General features: G+C 42.5%; 2 protein-coding genes across 4 annotated transcripts in view; both read left to right on the top strand.

Moving 5' to 3' along the window:
* The window catches only part of LOC1277571 (uncharacterized), a 69,625-nt gene extending 67,922 nt beyond the window's left edge, over positions 1–1,703 (top strand). The window contains exon 10 of the mRNA XM_061661193.1: positions 159–1,703. Within this exon, the coding sequence (XP_061517177.1) occupies positions 159–177 (19 nt within the window). The 3' untranslated portion in view covers positions 178–1,703. The remainder of the gene's footprint in view (positions 1–158) is intronic.
* A 505-nt stretch (positions 1,704–2,208) lies between these two features.
* The window catches only part of LOC1277572 (CD109 antigen), a 33,157-nt gene continuing 14,608 nt past the window's right edge, over positions 2,209–20,757 (top strand). For 2 of the 3 annotated variants that reach the window (XM_061662119.1, XM_061662121.1), the window contains exons 1-2: positions 2,220–2,401; positions 2,886–3,254. The gene's annotated coding sequence lies outside the window, so the exon portion shown is untranslated. Of the gene's footprint in view, positions 3,255–20,757 lie in introns of all 3 variants that reach the window. The other variant, XM_061662120.1, reaches the window with a different exon arrangement.

Here is a 20,757-nt window from a genome sequence, read left to right as displayed (position 1 = left end):
CTCGTTTCTTATTCATTTCTTTTGTTTGTTTTGTGTTTTATTTGTTTTATTTTTGTATTTAATGTTTTATATTGTTATGCATTTATTATGATCTTTTTGTTTTGTCTTTTTTTCTCTTCTCTTCTTTTCTTTTCTTTTATCACTTCATCTCTTTGCAGGGAGAAGCTAAAGAAGTGATGCTCCTCGCCACCGCAAACGTTGCCTACTCCACAGAAACTGTACATAAGCTAAGTGATTACCAGTAAACAGAAAAGCAAACATTTCGAGCAAGTCCGTGGCGACCTGCAACGACCAACTCCAACCATGTCCTGGGTTTCTTAACCATCATTATCACAGTGTGCTGCAAGTAGAGGAAGGCTTTGGTTACGGCACATCAACTTAGTTTGTGGTTCGGAGTAAAATTACACGGTTTATAAATATTTTCAGCCTGTCTTTATAAGGGTTTACTTTTACTAAGTAAATCGTATACACACATACACTCACGAAATTTAAAGTCTTATTGTTTTATTTTTGTGGACAAACAAATGCCACATTTCCTTGTATTATTGTCACAAAATGTGTGTTTCTTCACTTGTTGTTTTACTTAATCCTATCATCATGAGTTTCAATTAGCATCATGATTTTTAAACTGTTTCAAAAGATAATTTATGTTCGTCCTTCTAAATGGATACAGCGAGTGCTATTAAGGTAAACCATTTTCTATGCCCTAATAGAAATAACCGTGGCATAAACGATGGACCAGTTTTATCGTTTGTAATATATGAAAAAAAAAACAAACCATTAAAATTAAAAAAATTAAAAACACATTGTTGAAAAACTAAAACCATTTTGCATCCATGGTCTCTAAAACAGAGCGAAACAAGCGACGGATTGAAGTGAACGAGTCTAGAATGATGCAACATAGAAGCAGAAAATCACACAATTTTTATTGAAACAAAAAAGGAGGAACAGCCACGCTCCTCCAACCTGCAACTTCAACTGCATTCGTTTTCTAACAAATTATCTGAATAAAGACCACAATTTCTTTGTAAGTAGATAGCGTGTAGCAAGCAAATAAAAGAAAAAGGCCAGAGTGTAATGGAAGCAACACAAAAAACATTGTAATTATAGAGCCCATAGCCAGGTTTGAACCGAAAAAATAGTTCTATAAACTTCCTTTGTGTTTAAGTTTTCTTCTACCGTCATCAAATCAATTCGAAACAAGGATATGGAAACAATTTTTGTTACATACTTATTGCAGTAACCTTTTACTCTGGCATTTGAGGATCGTTTGAATAGTACTTAAGTGTTGATCTGCAACACAGATGAACGCAATGCAAGAATCCACTCTACCGTAACGTCAGCACACAATACATACGTTTTAACAGAAACAAAATAATCAAAATTAATCTTGTTCAACGTAGGGCCATTCGAGTTTAAACTATCGGTAGATGATTGAATTGACAAACGAAAACAAGAAATGCAAATAACACAAAAACGAGATAAGGAAGGTAAAAATACAACCCCGAAACGGTTCAACACGTGAAACGCAAAAGCAACATAAATACACACACACACAAACATACGCACGCCCTTTTCTGGTGTGGCATCTTTTTTGAATAACATCGTGAATATCGGCAATGTTAAACTATTTCTAAGTAAAGTACTAAAATTAGCGAACAAATAAATCGTACAGTGGGTTTGTTTTTCTTATTTTTCCCTAACGTGCCAGCATTTGCCGAGGGCGATATGAGCATATGATGACATGAGCATGATGAAAAAGGTAAGTTTTCTGTCATAAAGGTAAGATTTCATATATATTTCAGATATTAAATGTACAATTCAACACAATTCTTAAAATTATTTAACATGAAAATTGATAAATTTCGATAAACGTGGTCATATTGCTCCGGCATCCCCTAAATTGTACTTACACACTGAGACAAAATGAGAGAGAACACTCTTCTCTGTGCATACTGATTTTCAGTTTTTTTTACAGTTTTACTTATGACAATATTCTACTTGTTTCAAATGCTTTCAACTGAATAAATATAAGATTACAGACACAGTTCGACAACTTTCTAATTTTGTATCAAAAAGCTTCCCTTTCGTTTCACATAAAATAACCGATTATAGGTTGCTCACCACTGTCTTTGCTCTTTCTCTCTATCTCTCTCTCGCATCAAACGTCAACGCTCTCGCACTGTCGAGGCGTGCCTCTCTTCGTAACGGCTCGCTTGCTCATTATTCGAAATCCATCCATCGAGCGGTGCGGACGTTCGTCTGTGGGTTCGCGTCATTTTGGGTGCATCGTCGTCCTTTCCCACGAGGACGTGTGATAATCCTTGCTAAGGATCGTGTGTCTCTGTGTGCGCGTACCGGATCTGGAACCGGTTTTTTAGCCTGTGCATTAGTTTTATGTGTAAGTTTCTTCGTTTTTGAAACAGTTTCTCTGGAACGGCAAAACCACAGTAGAAGAAGTGTGTGTGTGTGCGTTAGAGCGTGTGGCTAATTATTGCACCACATTGTTCTCGGTGGATGATCTTCAGTTTTCAGCGTATGTTTCCTGTGCCCGGGTGTGCTAAAATGTGTTTATTTCCCTGAAGAAAGTCACATTTTACATAAAACAGGGCGGTGTTGGCTCTCGCCCGTTTGTGAGTGTGCGTGTGTATTGGTGTGGAGCAGTGCGTAGCCCTACAGTGTGTACGCGGGGAGACGACGCCCCGAAAAAAGAAGAAACAACAAGTGACCGCGACGCGTGATCTTTTGACCGTTTGGATAATTGTATTAAGGCCGCCTCCCCGCGAGAGTAGTTTGTGCTGCTGCTGCTGCACTTCACTGTCCCATATATTCGGCTAGCTAATCACATACAAGTGTTCAATTGTTTTTCTTCCCCCCCTTCACAGAGCAAGAAGCAATATTGTGTGTTCTTTGGTGTGTATCCCCATCGTGCAAAAGGTTGTGTTGTGTGTGCGCGAGTGATCAAAGCAATCCATATTTCCTCGTAATCACCAATGATGCTGTGTTGTCGAAAGTGAGAAGTGGTTTTTAGTACGAATTCCGTGTGAAATCAAGCATTTTGCAGCAGCAAACGCCTCAGTTCGAGAAAAGTTGGGTGTTGCCGCGGATCTCGTGGCGATCGCGTCGCCTTCGTCGTCGTGGAAGCTTGTCTGTCAGTGTGTTGGTGCAAGTTCGCGGAACGGTGTACCCTGCACTAGAGCGGCGGTGGCCTGCTCAGGGTGGGCGCGAACGTTTAAAGCAACAGTGAGAAACAGGTAAGCAAAGAAGAATGCAAGCATACATCGGTATGCGTCCGTGTCTGTGTGCGTGCGGTAATGCTGCCAGTATCGTTTAGCGGGCAATACTTGTTTTAACAACAGGTTGCTTATTGCAGGGTAACACAATTTAATATGCTTTTAACTGGAAAATAGAGTAGAGTAGAGTACGAAAAGCATTACCACGAAATGCGATTCGCATCAACCACACAGCCCCGCAGCCCCGCCCGACCGAATGGAAGAAGCAGGTAGCTTATCAAAGAACTCCACCTGCACAAGCGGGCGAAAAGCAACGAACCCTCCCTTTTTACTTCTTGGGCACAAGTTTGTTGTCGTTGACTTTTTGAATTTTTGACTTTTCATCTCAGGCAAGCCATGACTCTCCTTCTCGTTCGTCTTGTCATTCTTTTTGACTCATGTTCGCCAGGTCGCACACCAACACACACAAACACACCTGTTGATGGCGATGTGTGGTGGAAGATCAGTCCAAAAAAATGGGAAGAAGAAAAACATGCGGCACCGTACGCAAGCAACCAAAAGGGCGTGGATCTCTTGTGCCTTTATGGTGGTGTGCGTTGCGCAGGGAAAAATACCATGTTTTGACTCACAAGCTTTTGGTGTGTCTCTATTGATCTGACTAAGAAAATAACTTTGATTTGTAATGTACAATGTACATTTCTTTTTTTTTTTTTTTTGTAAAGCTTTTAAAAGCAATCTAACTCGATTCGGAGAGTGAATGAATCATCATCCCTTGTTGAAAAATGTGCTTCTTCCATCAACCGCAAGGGGTGTGTAGAAGAGAGATCGCGATCGTGCTACACCACACGCGCACACACACTCTCTCAGGGCGCATAAAGGTGTTCGCGCATCCACGCTTTGCGCACACGCACACACGCACGTGCTTAAAGTTATACGTAGAGCTATGCGTAAGCCGTCACCTATACATCAGACACTGGAGGGAGTTTGACCGGGTTATTTATGCTGCTGTAGGTGGTGGCGAGATGGGTTGGTTGGGGGTGTTGGTTGATATCACATTCTATCAGCGATCGGACAAACAATAATAATTCGTCGTCTCACACACGCCCCTTTGAGTCATCTCTCATTTCGCAAAACTCTTAACTGTGGTGTTGTGAGCCGCGGGATATGCAAAATTGTTTTAAATATTGGATGTTTATCATATCATGTTAGAATAAATGTGTAATTTACATTTCATCTGTCTAATCTGCACCACATAATTACGTATACTATAATTATTTTGGTAGCAGCATGCAAAAGCAAAAATATATGCCGGTATGCCTTCAACTTATCTTGTCTGTTGCCATGTTCTCCATCTTCTTGAAAAGTCAAATTATATTTTAAAATAAGCTAAGCTGGCTCTCTTCCCCACGAAAGTAGGTAACCTCTACACTGTACCATAAGCCGGCTGGAGAGGGAAAACATTGTGGAAATGATGTTTGTTTTTCCCCTCGATGAGGAATTTAATCGTAGCGTAGCGTGAAAGCTGTTTGCAACTGTCCTCTCCATCCCCTCCGACCCTCTTATCGCTGGGGAATGTTTACAAAATGTTACTCAAATAGAGGCAAATATTTTTTAAATTAAAAAAATCCTAACCATTCCCCATCGAACGAGACGTCAACACATCTGCATGGAAAACTTTCTACTTACCGGGATGATGTCCCGTGTTTGCGTGGTTTAATGATTTTCTTGGTATTTCAACCATTTTCATTTCAAGTAAGAGACAGTTACTGGTAATAGGAGAATAGTAGATTCTACCTTTTCATGAAAACGAGTGAGAGTAAGCATTTTTTCGTGTAACTAAAACGATAAGAAACGAACCTAACCTTTAAAGAGCGTGGTCGATACGAAATCCTCACGAGGAAAAACGGCCCAACAGTGTGGCCGGTGGTTGGTTGTGTGCTGGTTCTGCTATTGCCGGCTTACTTGTTTACAGCCGGGCCGGTACCATGGTAACCGGCAATTTTGACAGCATGTTTGCCTCTGACGTCGGGTTTTTTTTCGTGTGGGTTGAATTTTAACGACGAGTAAAATTACAATTTGCCTAATTTGAACTCAACAATGTATTTAATTTTGTATGAAATTAAATTTCTAAATGTCAATAAAAAAGAAAAGAATAATTGAATAGTATTTTGCTTCAGACATAAGCATCAAAATGCTGACAGGAGAATGATTGATTTTTAATCAATATTTATTCTTCCTATTCATCTTCAAGAAACCTTTTTTTTGAGACATAAAAAAGTGTACTAGGAAACGAATTGGAACTTCGCTCAACGAGCAGGGTAGAGTGGTTCGTTTTCACTTTCATTGGAAAAGACCGTAAAAAGGGGTCACAAAAATAAGAAACGTGAATACTAAATTAGCACTTACCTCTTGCTCTCTTACTTTCTGTAACGTTAAAGCACAAGCGCGCGCACGCACACCAAATTATGCTAAACAGGAATCGATTGGTGACAAAAGCAGGAGATGATTTATGTTTTCATCCACCAGTTCACTTCCCGTGAGCTGTGTGAAGGTGGTAACAAATGCCTAAAAAGAGATTTTTGTTTATACGGCTACAAATTGTCGGTTTATATCCCCAGGAAACCAACGTATAAATTAAATCTAATCTCCACACATCTTGATTGTATTTTTGTGTTACCTTTTTTACACACACATTCTTGTTGAAATTCGCCAGAATAAGGTGTGTGGTTTGTATGAAAAAAATGGGTACATTTTCCGATCGACGCTTTCGGCGCAACACAAAATCAATTAGCCCAGAGCCGAAGCGCCATCCGTTACTGATATCCCTTCCTTAAATCGTTTGCCGTCTCGCATACATGTCCAGCCGGCAGCAGCAGCAGCAGTTTGTCGTTAGTCCTTGTGCTTGTCTGTGTGTGTATGTACCCTTGACCACTGGCTCTCTTCAACCACGTGAACGCTTTTGAGCAATTCGTCCTGCCTGCTGCCCCACGAAAAAGCAGCCGCCGAGCGGCCGTGTCTGGTCCGTCTGTTTCCCAACTGATTAGATCCTTAATGTTTTCCCCTTCTTTTCCCCCAATGGTGTGTGCGTGCAGACAATTTATTCGTTATACCAGCAACTCCCGAGCCGGAAGTATGATAACAATTCGCTTTCGTTTTGCCTCTCCATCCATACATCCTTTGGTCGGCTGCACGCGCTCTCTCTGCACTCCGCCAATACATTAATTTGTGTATCGGAGGAAAAGAGGAGAAGAACATTAAAGGAAAAATGCAAACGCAATGGTTTTTAATGTGGACACAAAAGTGCCGCCACACGCGCCGCACGATCGAGCTACACTAATATGTTTGTTCTGCCATTTTCACGTACAACACACGGGGGAGAGTCGTTGTGTGATCATTCCCTTTCATGAAAATGGCATGCCAGGGACAAACGGTTCAAGATTCGCGCATAATAATTACAATGGTCCCTGGGTGTGTAACGTGCATTGTGTGCTTCTTCCCATCAATTTTTCTCTTTGTGTGTCCCTCCTGGAAATAGTTGTGGTTTGTGATTTGGGAATTGAATAGATTACATCGAATTATTATGGTTGAATTATGGGATAGGGAAGAGAGAGGGTCTCCTCTTCTCCTGTCTCTCATTAGCCCCAGGGTCTTTTTTCCGGGTGACATACTACACCATGTCATGTAAATATCATCCCGTATGTAAGCAGGAACTCTTCTTCTGTCTGTTGATCGACACCGACAGTCGCCCTGGTGGGACAATCACATTAAAAGAAACCGTTGGCGGCCGCCGCCGCGCCTCACTTAAGAAGCAAAAAGGACATTCATGTGAATCACGAGACACATCATAATTCTCTTACCTCTGTCCTTTGATATATGCACGGTCAGCCTTTTTGCGGCCGTCTTACAAGGGCAATTTTCGTAAACGAAGGAAGTGGTGTGTGTTGTATGATCGTAGGCTATTATTTATCGCCTTCCTGCCTTTTCCGGTGCGGTTCTGGTTCCCCCAGGTCTCTGTGTGTTCTCGTCATTTTTCACTCCATAAAAACCATAATCCAATGCTGTCTCTTACCCGTCGTCCGGGGGTTTTAGCTTTGGTTAAATTATTTATCAGAAATTTTTGATCTTGGTTGCTGTTTTGAGTTAGGTTTTAATCAAATAACCTCTCGAATGGACAATGGGTGGACAAACAACCAACAGACAGGGGCGGCATATATACAATCGAGTAGGAAAAAAAGGACATGCCGGTAGCAGCGGTTCTGTTTCAAGCGTGGATATAATGAAGCGATAAGAGTGCCCCAAAACCTCGGACCGTTTTTTCTTACATCCTACTTATGTGTTTTTGTTCCCGCTGAGGGGTGGGGTGGGTTGTCGATTTCAATGCGCTTTTTACACGCAAGAAGTTGTCTTGACTTGTCCCTTAGCTCTAGCTCCAACGGAAGTGAATGTTTTTGGTAAACGATGTGGCGTGGCGGTCAATTGGCGATGTGGGCTTAGTTTTTTTTATAATAAATTTAATATAATATGCATGATCCATTATATAATTTAATAATAGACTTATTTCGAATAGGGGGTAATCTAATAATACTAAAGATAAGCTTATTTTCCTTGAAAATTGTTCTTTTTTTCTCCAAATTATCCTAAACCTATAATGCAAATTAATTCTACTACGTATCGTCTTACGTGTGGACACACACTAATCCAGCAGCAGCCACCGATATTCTCCCTGAATGACTTCTACTCTAGACAAATTTTAAATACCCACAAAAAAACAAAAACTTCTTTGGTACATACGTTTTTGTACCTTCTTTACCTTCGAAGAAAGACGAGCAGTTTGGACAACTTTGGGCTGTAGGCGGCGGTGTACAATTACACCAGTCTAATTACTATAACCATTAGAGTCGAACGAGCTTCCAAAATAAAGCTGTCGGTGAGGCGTGTTGTTGTGCTTCTTCATATGTTACGAATCCCTTTTAGACGACAAACGGCAGAAGGTGAAATACGATGCAACTGCAGACGATCAGGAACTGCAGAGCGCATGTAGGTTACTCTTCTGCTTCACTGACGCCGTCATTAGGGTTTTGGTGTCGTATCTTTCTGGATTATCCCTTCGGAGAAAGAAGCTAATGAAATAAGGCCTTTTTTTGGACAGAATCTACCTTCTGGCGCATATTTTAAAAGGTGCCATATTATTCCCAATAAATAAAGTTCTTCAATGTGTCATAGCTTTTGAATGATTGCATTTTTATTGGAGGAAGAGAAACTAGAGCGTATCATCAGCGTGTGTGTTTACAGCCCCGCCACTCCAATAAAACGTTTGTGAGCTGGAGACGCGAACCTCTCCTCTGTCATTATACCCAAAAAGGGGCGGATTTTGGTGCATCTCTAGAGACGACCACATGTGGAGAGAATTTTCAATTGACTGTGTGTAAAAAGAGTATGGGGGGCATGGTGTGTGCAATCTGTCATGCGTGTTATTGATCTGCTCTATTCTCTTCTATTCCGTATGGGCAATGAAACACACTTATATTTTGTTTGCACATAAGGTCTCGTGTTTTAGAGCGCTCGAGCTGTACATCAGCGCTGTGTAGTGTATTAGAGGGGTAAAAAGTACCGACAAACTCAAAAAAAAAGATGGATAAGACTCACTCCATATCGCGGCATGCTTCTGACAACGCCCCCGTGGAGTTAATCCACCGTACAATATTCCAAGACAAGACAAAAAGGGAAGAACGCCATAGTCACGGCTCACGGCGGCGATTGAGACATTGTCGAGTATAGACGGTGATGACGACGACGCCGCTCTAGGTTGGGTAATTGACCGTTTGCAAGAGTATTTGTGTTCAGAGGGGGTTGGGGAAGGTTCTAACTTCCGGAAGACAGATCCTTAGACAAAAGACGGCAGGGAAATGAGTGGAGGATAGCCAGAAGCCAAAGAATTATAAGGGGATTAGCTAAGCCGTCCCACCGTCACTCACTCACTTCATACTATACCCCACCAAGAATACGGTTAAAAAATCGATTGGCAATGGCCAATGGCCTCTCTCCCCCATAAACCTGGGGGGGGGGGCATGCTTTGGACGCGAGACATGAAGATGAACGCGCCACTTTCAGGAATTATTTCCAGCTAATAATGTTACGTGTCTCAGTGGGGGATCGAGAGTGTTTTTTTGTTGGTTTGCTACGTTACACCCGCGCCACTTAAAAAAAAACTACTGGCCATTTTATTTGCTCTGTGTGTTGCAACGACCCCGCGGACATTCTGCGCCGTCATTGCCAGATGCACGAGGCTCTGTCTGTGACTGTGCTGTTCGAACTTCGAAGAGGAAAGGTAAAGGACCTGCAGTTGACGGTTATCTTTTGCATTTACTCTTTGTGCTTAGTGGCTCCACACAAACACCACACCAGCGAACATTGTTTCTGTCTCGCTGTTGGTTAGTTAAAGGGTGACGCGCATATAAGAACACATGCCTGTGTACTCTCCCCCGTTCAAAGCCCTGTTTTAGAATGAATGTACCTTTTTAGCCAGTTGTGTGTTTGCATATGAAGCTTGTTTTTTTTGTATTGTCACTCCAGACACCGAATTTTAGCTTAATGATGAAGCGAAATTACGAATTTCGTAGTCAGTCACACAGGGGAGCGTACAGCTTTTTACCAAATTAAGTGTGGGATATATATGCAATAAACTCACCGGTCTGTGAACGGGCACAATTACTCAATTTGAATTGCTTGCTGATGGGGTAGAACCTAAAATAAAACAAAGGGATGTGGAATCAGACGTGTTGGTTCTTTTTTTAATTTTATGTGCAGAAAGGCGTCAGGTGCAAGTCGTCCTGACTGAAGAGAGGAATAACAAGGTGTTAACAAGACCAGTGTACAATGTAATTTCATTAACCACACTTCAATGCTACTAGTGCAAGGATAGTGCCAAAAAACGCCTAGAGTTATGCAATTTGCATCTCCAAACTTTACTTTTACTGCTTTGTTTCGGCGGTGTTAAGCAAGATACTCTTATTCTGAGGTGACTAATTAGAGCACCATGTTGGAGCTCACTCTGAACCATTACTAGACCCCAACACCGAGGGGAAATTAACCCTTTCGTTTGCATTCGTTGGTCGGACTAATGGTGAATTGTTTTTATGCAAAACATAAGACACTGCCCAAACCAACATCCCTTTTGGTCATTTGATATTTTAATCATTATTTAAATTGGAAAGAAAAAAAGGGAGAAACTGTCTTGTACACTTGCATTACTTTCCCCCCAATAAGGAAAACGGGGTGTAATGGCGCAAGGTGATTTGAAACTTTTATTGCTTTTTGTGTGTTTTTTTTTTTGGAGAGATACAGAGAGGGTGTCGTAATTGAATCGGGTTTCCTTAGTGGGCATTACCGCCGTGTTCATGTGTGTGTCAGTTGGAATAGCTTGTGCGGTATATGAGGGATTAGTCATAAAACACTATCATTAGCACACGATTGCATGTTTTAAAAGCCTTTTAGCTACAGTAGTAATATTTATTATTTTTCCATTTCCACACGGTGTTGAGTTTTTGGGGTTCTTTTTATGAGTAGGGGCATGCCGTTTTTTGTGTGTGTGGGGAAGCACTTTTTATGCTGCTGCTTGCACCGTTTATTGTTGTTGAACGTACGTGCCAAGTGCATTGAGAACGATCATGCGAGTGATCATAAAAAAATGGTGATAAACACACATACTTTCCCTTGCCTACATCAAAGAATGACACTTCAAAAGGATTCAATTTCCCGTACATTATTACGATCGCACACACACACACTGTTTACTTATTCTTTCTCTAAGCGGTGGGAGGGAGGGTTAGCGGGAAATTATTGTGTTTTCGTTTACAATTTTCTCGCGGCGGTCAGGAATTCCTCTTTTTTGAGTTATGGTTGCAGTAACTGTGTTTGGTTAGAGAGAGGGGGGATATGTTTTCGTTTGCTGCTTGTTATTCATTACTATTTCCTCTTTTTACTTCCACGGCACACAACCACTTGAAAAGAGATCTTTCGGGTCTCTTGTGCTCTTGTTATTACTGTTTTGATTTTTGAATTTTCAATGTTACGCTTAACCCAGTTTAAATTAAAAATCGAGAAATCTATTCCTCAGATCACCAAAAAAAGTCGTTTGTCTATTTGACAGATCTCGATCAGAGATTGCCCGTGCTAAGCGCACATTTGGCAAATAAACAAAAACACTCTAATGCCTTTAATCTCTGGCAATAAAGAACAGCAGCTTCCCTTGTTGCTTGTTGCCCGTTGACGCAATTCTTCATCCCTTCAGATAAAAAAAAAACACACAAAAAACAGATACAAAAAACGACGAATCGAAAGAATGCTGCACTCTGCTGCTGCTGCATGCTTGATTGCACCGAACGGAGATTATTGGAATCGCATTATGTGTGCCTCAGTCAGTCAGTGCCGGTTTACCAGAAGAGGGGAGAGGGTATGGGCACAGCAAGAAGGGAAAACTAAAGCAGGAAGTAACGATTATTGGGCAACATTGAGAGGAAAAGAACCGACGAAAAAACGTCGACACACAAAGCTCTGTTTAGTTTGCCGAGGAGAGAGAGTGAGAGGATATGACGGTTTATCGACGGTTGACTTTATTCCGTTAATCCCAAGGGAAAAGCAGTAACACTGTTTGGTCGGAAAACCTGAAACCCAGGGCTCTGTTATTTGGGTCAAGAAAGGTGCTCTTGATTTTCGGTGCACTCTGGTAGTTTTCGGGAATGGAGGTGGAGCACGTGTCTGCAGAAGGATTTTTGCGCCATTTTTAACAGACGCCGCTCATAGAGAGGAAGGAGGAGAGGATCCGCTTGGGATGAAGCTGTAGGCACGCGTGTCCTGCAATCTGAAACTGTTTTTAATTCGTTGAATAGGCAGCAGAAGAAAAGGGATAAGAGCAAAGCCGGAAGCAGCTGCTGATGCGAATGATTTCCTCATCATCAATTCGTAGCTGTCGTCTGTCTCTCCCCCAACATGCTTTGCAGTGTGCAATGATTATGCTCGTGATGGGCGAATCTGTGTGAGGTGGATTTGATTTTCACACACCACCGCCAACCAAAACTCGCACGTGTCCGGCACATGTGCTTCCCATATTCCCTTCACCACGTGGGCTACAGGGAATAGAAAAAAAGAGGAATAAAAATTCGCTTTACTTGATCCGCGCTTGTGTGCGTGCGCACAGGAAGAGGATCCTCTCGCCCAGATGTTCCGGGGGTTCTGTTTCGTTCCAGCTGGCGCTTGGTGCTGCTGTTTTTTTTTTATGTTCTTCGTTCTTGTCATTTGCTTTAAATTTATTCCATTTCATTTCTCTTATTTCGTATCCTGTGCGTGTGTTTGTGTGCACCAGAAGGAGCATGTTTCTGCCTAGCCTTTCTGATGTGTTTGATTGATAACTGCATTACAACGACTTGAAGGTAGAGGTAATTTGATATGCCGCCGCTTCGCTTGACAGGAGTAGTGTGTACGTGGAAGAGGGACTATGATGAGGTGTCACCAATGAGATTGTGCAGAACATATGTTTGTGTGGGGATTATCATGATTCGGTGTTTTTTTTAATCAGATTTTTTATCGTCAAGATCTTCAGTTTGTAACGTAATGTAACGTTTTTGTCTTGACTGCGTTACATCTTAAATTAGCGATTTTAACGCTCTCTATGTATTGAACATCATCGAACCCTAATCATCGTTTTGGTACCAATCGAAACGTCAAGATGATCGAGTATTTTCCCTTAATGTGTTGTGTCAAGTAGCTTTCCCTTTCATATTTGTTTTCTCTCACCTAATTACTTGAATCTCTTCGGGTGGTACGGGTCTGTGTTGTCTATTGTGTTGTTGTGCGTGCAGAAATAATATTTTTCGCCACCTTTAGTTTCCGTTCCTTTTTCGACGTCCCTTTCGCCTTTGCATTCGTGTGTCCTGTGACAGTAAAATTCTGCCAACGGTTTCCAGCTGCAGCTCGTCCGTTCCCTTCACCTTCTGTCCCTTGAGGCATGTGTGTGTGTTGGTGCACCTTTTATCAATGCTTCATGCATCATATGCACAACGGCAACTGCACCATGTCCGGGGGGTTGCTGTGCACACATTACAACTACTTATCCCTCTTTACCTTTTGCAACGAAAGTGACGTGAAGGACACACTTTCGCGTGTTTGTATTGAGCGGGGCCGGGGGATGTACAGTGTCCAGTAGTGTGGGCTCTCTCATGTGTGTGTGTGCGCATTTTCGCTTTTTTGTTCCTCCCGGCGCGGCTGGTCGGTGTGCACCCTTATTAGATCCGGATTCGGTACAGTGATCACCCCGCTTGTAGTAGTGGTCCCGTTTTAAAGGTTTTTTTTTCTTCTGCGTCTCTTCACCCTTAAATGAACGAATCATTTGCGCGGACACAGGCGGCGCACACATTACTGCACGAACGAGAGTAGAACGGCCGACGGTGTGTGCGCGTGCATGCACTTCAGAGGGTTGTATGCACACATACACACACACAGATGCACTGTACTTTTGGATTTACTGGGGTGGTTGTGGTCCTTTTTTTCAGTGCCACTGTGCTGTGTCTGCACCGAGTGGAAACTCAAGTTCTATTTCCGATAAATCAGTATCTACAGAGGAGGGGAGGGATTGGGAAGTGAAAAGGAGAAGGGTTAGGAAGAGAGGGTGTGATCCTTATGGTTTCGATTTCCGCTCTCTCTCTCTTTGTGTGCAGTAATCGTAAAATCCTTCCGGAGCCGGGCAATCCACTTTTCCATCTCATCACCATGTGTTTTTCTCGCACTGTCGGAGGAAATGTAGCAACGAAAGGGGAAAAGGGTGAAAGAGAAGAAGATAGGACTACGTGCGTTTGGTGGTGCTGGAAAACGATTGAAATGTATGTTTTTATCCAATTGTTTTCAAGTGATTTATTGGTAGCGTGGAAAAACAGGAATGTGTCATTGTGTGCGCTGTTTGTGCGAGTTTCACTTGGTGTGTGTAGAACAGTGAGGAGATGGGCATGTGATCGTCATCTCTCTCTATCGCTTTTGGGTTGTTTTTCGGTGAGGTGCATTTGCTCTACTGGCCCTTTGTGCCCCCTCGGTGTAGGGTGACATGCGTTGAATTTGTACCTTTTAAACACTGTGTGTGTTACACTGGCAGCGGTGGAAGGGTCTTTTAATGTTCCATCCTTCTCGGCGGTGGTGTTTTAAACGTTTTAAAGTTCCAGCTGCTCTTTGGTGTATGAGTGGTTGATTTTTGATGAACAAAATGCTCCTATTTTGTTTTAAATATTGGCTTGAATCTACTGCAACAAACACAAAAAATGTCAATAAAACGCCTAAAAGTATGCAAACCTCATTACAAAAGAATCCAATGTAACGCTTTAGCTTCCCTTTAAGATTTATATATTTATTTTACCAAAGATTGCATACATTCTGGCGTTCTTCATGTGATAAGATGTTGCCAATCACTTTACGACACCCGTCAAATCCCTCAAGTGTGTCAACGAGTGTGCTGTTAGAAGCCATTCCCGAATCCCACACCACGCGTGTACATAGAGAGACCTACCTATAAAACTGCATTTTTATTTGCTTTATCCTTTTTGCTTTGGCCATATCACACTTTTGAGATAAAGACAAAGGACAGGAGCGACAAACAACAACCGGGTGTGTGTATCATGCAAACATGACAGGCACAGGGGGAGGCACCGTGACAGACATTAGAAAGAGGTGAATCGGTTGGAAAGGAGAGAAGAGGGCTATGCTCTTCTGTTTGCATTTCGGATTGATCCTGCCGCCGTTTTTGGTCCTTCCGTACAAGTAAAAAGCACACAAACACACACAGACACAACCACAACCACACACCATGTCCCCGGAAATGATTGGTAAAGAAAAAGGGGTTACATCTGCAGGGGAAAAGGAGATGGCTTTTTCTTCCATAACGTACGAGACTACCGAGGAGGGAAAAAAGCTAAAAAACCGGTTGCTGCTACTCTGTTGTTTGTCGTTGGCAAACATCCCCCACGTACACACACACACACACACACACTGACACACTCAGGCATGGCAGGGCATGGTATGTTGTGGCCGTGCCGAATTGTGCGATAAGAGATGAATTTCCCGTCACAGGAAGAGGACAACTGTTTGCAGAAGGTTCGGCAAACGAGGTAGAACTGTGGTGGTGGGTTGTTTAGTTGAGAAAACTGTCAAGAACAAATAGGACAAGAGGAGGACACAAGTGGAGAGAAGCAGGTAGTGTGCCGATGTGTGTCTCTTTTGCTCTGATCGGATTGAAGACGGCTTCCCTTTTTGAGAGCAACACACCGGAAGTAATTGGGACAGGTAATGAATACAATTTATTAGCCACTCGATAACAACAACGACGGGAGGAGATACGATGTGTTTCGGTAATCGAGTTGGCATAACGATGTGTAATCCCGGTACATTGTGCTGGAATATTGTCTTTGAAGAAACAACCTATTCCTTGGTTTTTCGGGCACTTGGCGGCGGCACGTGTGTCTTGTTAAGCTCTTTGCACAACTTCTTCAAAGGGGAAGAATTCGTGGGAAACGATTGACAGACCCGTTCGGTCTTATTTGTTTTACTGCTTAAAAATGCATTTTCCATGCCATGTGCTGAGTTCCAAATTCCTCAAATTAGCTCTAAACTGTGCTCCCGTTACGTCATATTTTAAATTTGGAACACAACAAACGTCCAACGTGGAGGTTTTCCCTTTTTGACAAATTGCCCAACAAATTTGTATTTAATGACCCAAACGAGAATTATCGTCACCCAGAGAGATAGAAGTTGCCGTTTTAAAAATGCATTTTATGCTCATTACTTCGCAGAACACAGATCTGTCATCTGTGTTTGTGTTTCTTTCGTCACGAGACACGGAACCCACTTACCGCTACTTTACCCGGTTGATGCCTCTTTTTTCCAATAGTTTTGGTTCCAATATGTCCAATCGCAGCTCGTACATCTTTCCTCGCTAAGGTTTGAAAGCCCTAAAGGTGTTTTAGTTTATGATTTGGAGTACTAGAAGAGGAAGAGATCCCAATACCTCTTCTATGCGGTCACAATGTCACAAATCTTATTGTTGGACATCTCCAAAGATGCATACTTCTTAATGGTAATTTAATATGTCGTTCTCTCGTTTTGGTGGCGACGTTTGCCTGTCGTGTTGTTCGTTCGTTGGCTCTTATTGATGTGGTATACAAGTATGTTGTCGACGACATATCTTCTGGAATAATTCTGGACAACGGTAAAAGGCAGAAGTGGGCCCAGAATCTAATCGAGAAGGGAGCCTGGGAGGATATGCGTGTCTCTCGGTACATGCTGTCAACAAATTCCTTTGCGATCCGTACCTCCTCCTCTCCCTCTATGAAGCCGCAACCAATGCGTCGTCGTGTCTTTGTTGAGAGATATAGTCCACTTTGGAGAAGAAATATTTCCCAATACTTCGTCCTCATGCATTGTGTTGGGTCGCGTGCTGTACTTCCCGAATGCATTTTGGTGCGCTGCATCTTTCTCGATGCCGAAGAAGGGGCAGAGAAAGGCAGAAGAAATTGGAGATGTAATTTTAGGAACATTGAAAAAACGTCAAAACAAACAGACCACACCACACTAACCCAACATTGTGTGGTTTCTTGTTGAGGGAATGTCTCAGAATCCTTGGGGTTGCGGGAGGAAATAGAAAGAAGATCTGTTGTCACCCGTGAGCGACGTGATGACGGTGTGGGGTAATGGCCAATGTGCGCCTCTTGTGTCGTGTGTGTACCCCGTGTTGTACACACGTTCTGTTGAGAAGAGATTGTGTGTATATTTATCTCAATGAGGAAACCACTAATGAAGACGACGACAGATAGACGGCGGACGGACACAAACGGCATTGAGATGAAAGAGGAGAGGACACAAACGGGCGCGTGTGCCGTGCGACAAATCGTTCGATCTCTTAGTGCCCAAATTTATTTGTTCCTATGTCCACAATTTTGCTGTGTCTCAGGTACTAGCCCCCTAAGCAATGATCTTTTTGGTGCTTTTCTTGGGCTTTGGTATCGGAGTACATTTCTTTCGTTTCGTTGTCTCAAATAACCTTGACGGTGTTTAACAAACAATCATCAAAAACAAGAAAACAACAGGAAAACATTTGTTGAACAAGCCCAACATAAGCCACACGATGTTTCTTTCAATACCCGTAAAATGCATGATTCCTCACAACTTGTTGGGGGATGCAAGGCTAGGTAGATAAAAGAGTACTTTTGTGTGGCAGATTGCATACTTTTAGGCTTGTTTGTGTTATCAGTTTTATTGAACAAATATTAAAAAAAAATCTAATCATATTTTTACTATTTTCTTTCGTTTTAGGTAAATGAAACAGAACTGGACGCAGATCTCGCTTGTACTACTGGCGGCATCAAACACAGCCTTAACGTTGAACGACTAACCTCGACGAGCAAGGGGAAATTCTTACTTATCCCTCGTGAGCCATAAAAGCCGTATTTCAATTTCAACTAGTAATTAAATTTCGTCGCGGTTTAGAACAGGGAAATTCTCTCCAACGCGCATACAACTGCATGCAACTGGGTGTGTGTATACCATTTCATTGCATTCTGCATTTTCACTTGTTCCGTTGGTGGTGTTGCTCTGGATGCAGTTAGTTCTATCAGACTAGAGAGCCAGCACAGAGTGAAACACACCAGTTGGTGGTTGATGTAGTCATTAGACGTTGCCTCTGGTAACAAGAGAAGGGAGAGAGAGTGAAGGTATCGATGATTTGATCGTAAAATATTTTATTTCCTCTCCTCCTTCCCGGGCGGCGGGAGTTGTTTGTTGCGCATCAGACCTAGGGAATAGAAGAACCACATGGTGGTTTTGGGAGAGGATCACTTTACAGATGGGTTGCGGAAGAACGTATCAAATGTTGGCCTTTTTGATAAGCCATAAGTTAAGGTGGTAGATAGGACTGACTTCATTTAAGAGCGTTTAAAACTCCCTATTTTAAACAACGTTTGTAAGAAATCGATTTTCCTCAGCATTTTCCATAGGGTTGTGCTGTAAAATTTACGATCATTTTTCCCAAACGTTCCAAGTGAAACAAAAACCTGTCACACATGGGTATAGTTTTCGATATTTCGTTAGGAGCAAAGGGCTGCATTATGAATTATGGGACGAGTTTGGTATTGGAAGCCGAAACATGCACCAAACATCCGCCGTTCATGGTTCATTTAGCATCCATTATTTAAAACATTATGATCGTTTTTCCTCGCAACAGACCCGACACTCTCTCTGTCTCTCTTCGTCATAGTTCAGGGCTGAGATATGATGATAAGTAAGGGGAGAGAGGAGGGTGGTGGTGGTGGTGGTAATTAGCGTTCCTATTCTTTCGTCCCACCGATGGATGATTTTAGTTTGTGAACCTCCAAGTGCACTGTGTTGTGCTGTGTGTGTGTGTGTTTTTGTCGCTTATCTAACACCACCACTCCCCGTAAATGTTGTGTCGCGCATATTATAAACGGTTAACTATATATGGGAGCGGCGGCGACCCAAGCATATGTAAACGGTTTTTGATCCAGCGCTAGGATAATTATGAAAATTGTCGCTTCTTCTGTATCCGTTTTGCTTGTGTCTGTGTTTCTGTGATACAACTATACCCGCTAATAGGTGTATTAGTTTTTACGTTCATGCTTCGATGAGTTTGGTTGCGTTTGGCGCTTCAGACTGGTTTCAACAAACTCATTGGAAAATTACAAACGCAGCTGCGACCAAAACCTCTTCGCGTGTGATTTCATATGAAATCAAGTGTAAATTTATAATGTTTCATATCCGTGCATTATGCTCCCGAACACACACACAGGAAATGGGCGTTATTGTTATGTGTGTGTCTGTTGGTTTTCTAATGTATCGAATTTAGGTTCTCTGTCAGAACTGGTTTTATGTTCTGCTTGCGCAAACTCTCAAGCACTCTTAACGCGTCGTCGTGCTTAAATCATCCTTTTTCCACCGAACCAACACAACATTGAATTGTGGCCTGGTTGGTTGGTTGTGTATTGCCCACAAGCACTACACAAGTCTTTAGGGCACAATTTCTTCCATAATCGGAAAGTGTGTCAAAACCCATATTTTCTCCCCTCTGTCTGTCAGTGTGTGTGTGTGGAAACGGTTCCTGGTGAAGTGAGAACGACCCGAACCGCAATTTTGTTGCAGTCCTGAGGGCAAAAACTGCCACCGAACCATGAAAAGGGGGAATGCTGTTTTTAGTCGGGGTAGTGGTGCACCCTCGCTGTTTTTGCCAATATTTTCTTCCCCTTCGACATGCATCCTGGCTTATAATCTAATTTCCACGATTTGTGAGTGATGATTAGATTTGTTTTAAATGGGAGGAAGGGAGGGAAAGGGGCGTGATAAGGCGAGGAAAAGGGAACCTCAACTGCTGCTGCAACTGTGTAACGCCTATAAGAAATGGCAATAGAAATGGAAAAAGGTGGTGTTGGGCTACACTACAAAATCAACCCCGTGAGTCGGGCGAGGGTGGCGCATCGAAGCGGTTTGTGATGAAAATTCCTTACGTCACAAAATGCCGGGAGCGCACCACCACCGACCTAGGGAGGAGAGACGTCTGCTATTTAATCACCACCGTGCAAGAAGCTGTTACTACCCTACTATTTTACTCAACCCGAGAATAATCGATGGTAGAGAAAAGTCACGCAAAAACGCACGCTGAAGAAAGTTTTCACTCCCTGCTGGATACGGTGTTTGTGGGTAAAATGTGCTCTGCTTTGCGGGAAAATGTTAATCTACCTTACACTTTCCTTCATTTTAGGCCGCTTCAAAACCATCACGAAGGCACTGTGGAAGGGCTCTGTCCAAAGGCAAGAAATTGGAAAACTGGGGAAACATGGCACTTACACATACCCTCACAGAAACCAACACACGGATACACACTGCATGGCTGTCGGATGGATAAATCCACAACAGCAGCAGGCTTCCCGCCATTAATTATGAAAGACTGCTGACGACCGAACCGCGTCCACCCAGCGTTGGAGCTGGAAAGGCGTCACGGCAATATTGCTAAATTATAATGAGCGGCGGACGATCATTTGGCGGACACTTGCTTTCCACACAGTTTGTGATCGAATTTGTGATAGCTTAAAGCTTCTCTCAAGTACGTTCTTGTGAAAATTTGGTTAGAAAATTGACTTTTTAAACTGGTCTTATTCTCCTTGTTGGTGAAGGGACGTCTGTTTGTTGGCTTTTTAACAGCATTTCCCAAGCGCCTGTGCTCTCCATCACGTACTTAAGATGCCGGTTGCCGGTAGGGGAAAGTAAACCATACTTCACTTAAGTTTATAATCCCATCGAAAGCTGAGCTGTGCTTGGTGTTGTTGTGAGAGAGGATGGAAAATTTCGTTTAGCATGACACATTTTTTCGCACCATTAATTCTAATCAGGAGAGAAGATTGTTAATATAATACCGGCTACCGTTTAATCGTGAGTGTATAATAAGACAGTTTGTGTGCCAAAAAGGAGAGCGAAGAATTGAAGG

This window comes from Anopheles gambiae, chromosome 3, assembly GCF_943734735.2.
Source record: "Anopheles gambiae chromosome 3, idAnoGambNW_F1_1, whole genome shotgun sequence".
Lineage (NCBI taxonomy): Eukaryota > Metazoa > Arthropoda > Insecta > Diptera > Culicidae > Anopheles > Anopheles gambiae.
The sequence above is the reverse complement of the archived record's forward strand: the minus strand, read 5'-3'. Positions and strand labels throughout refer to the sequence as shown.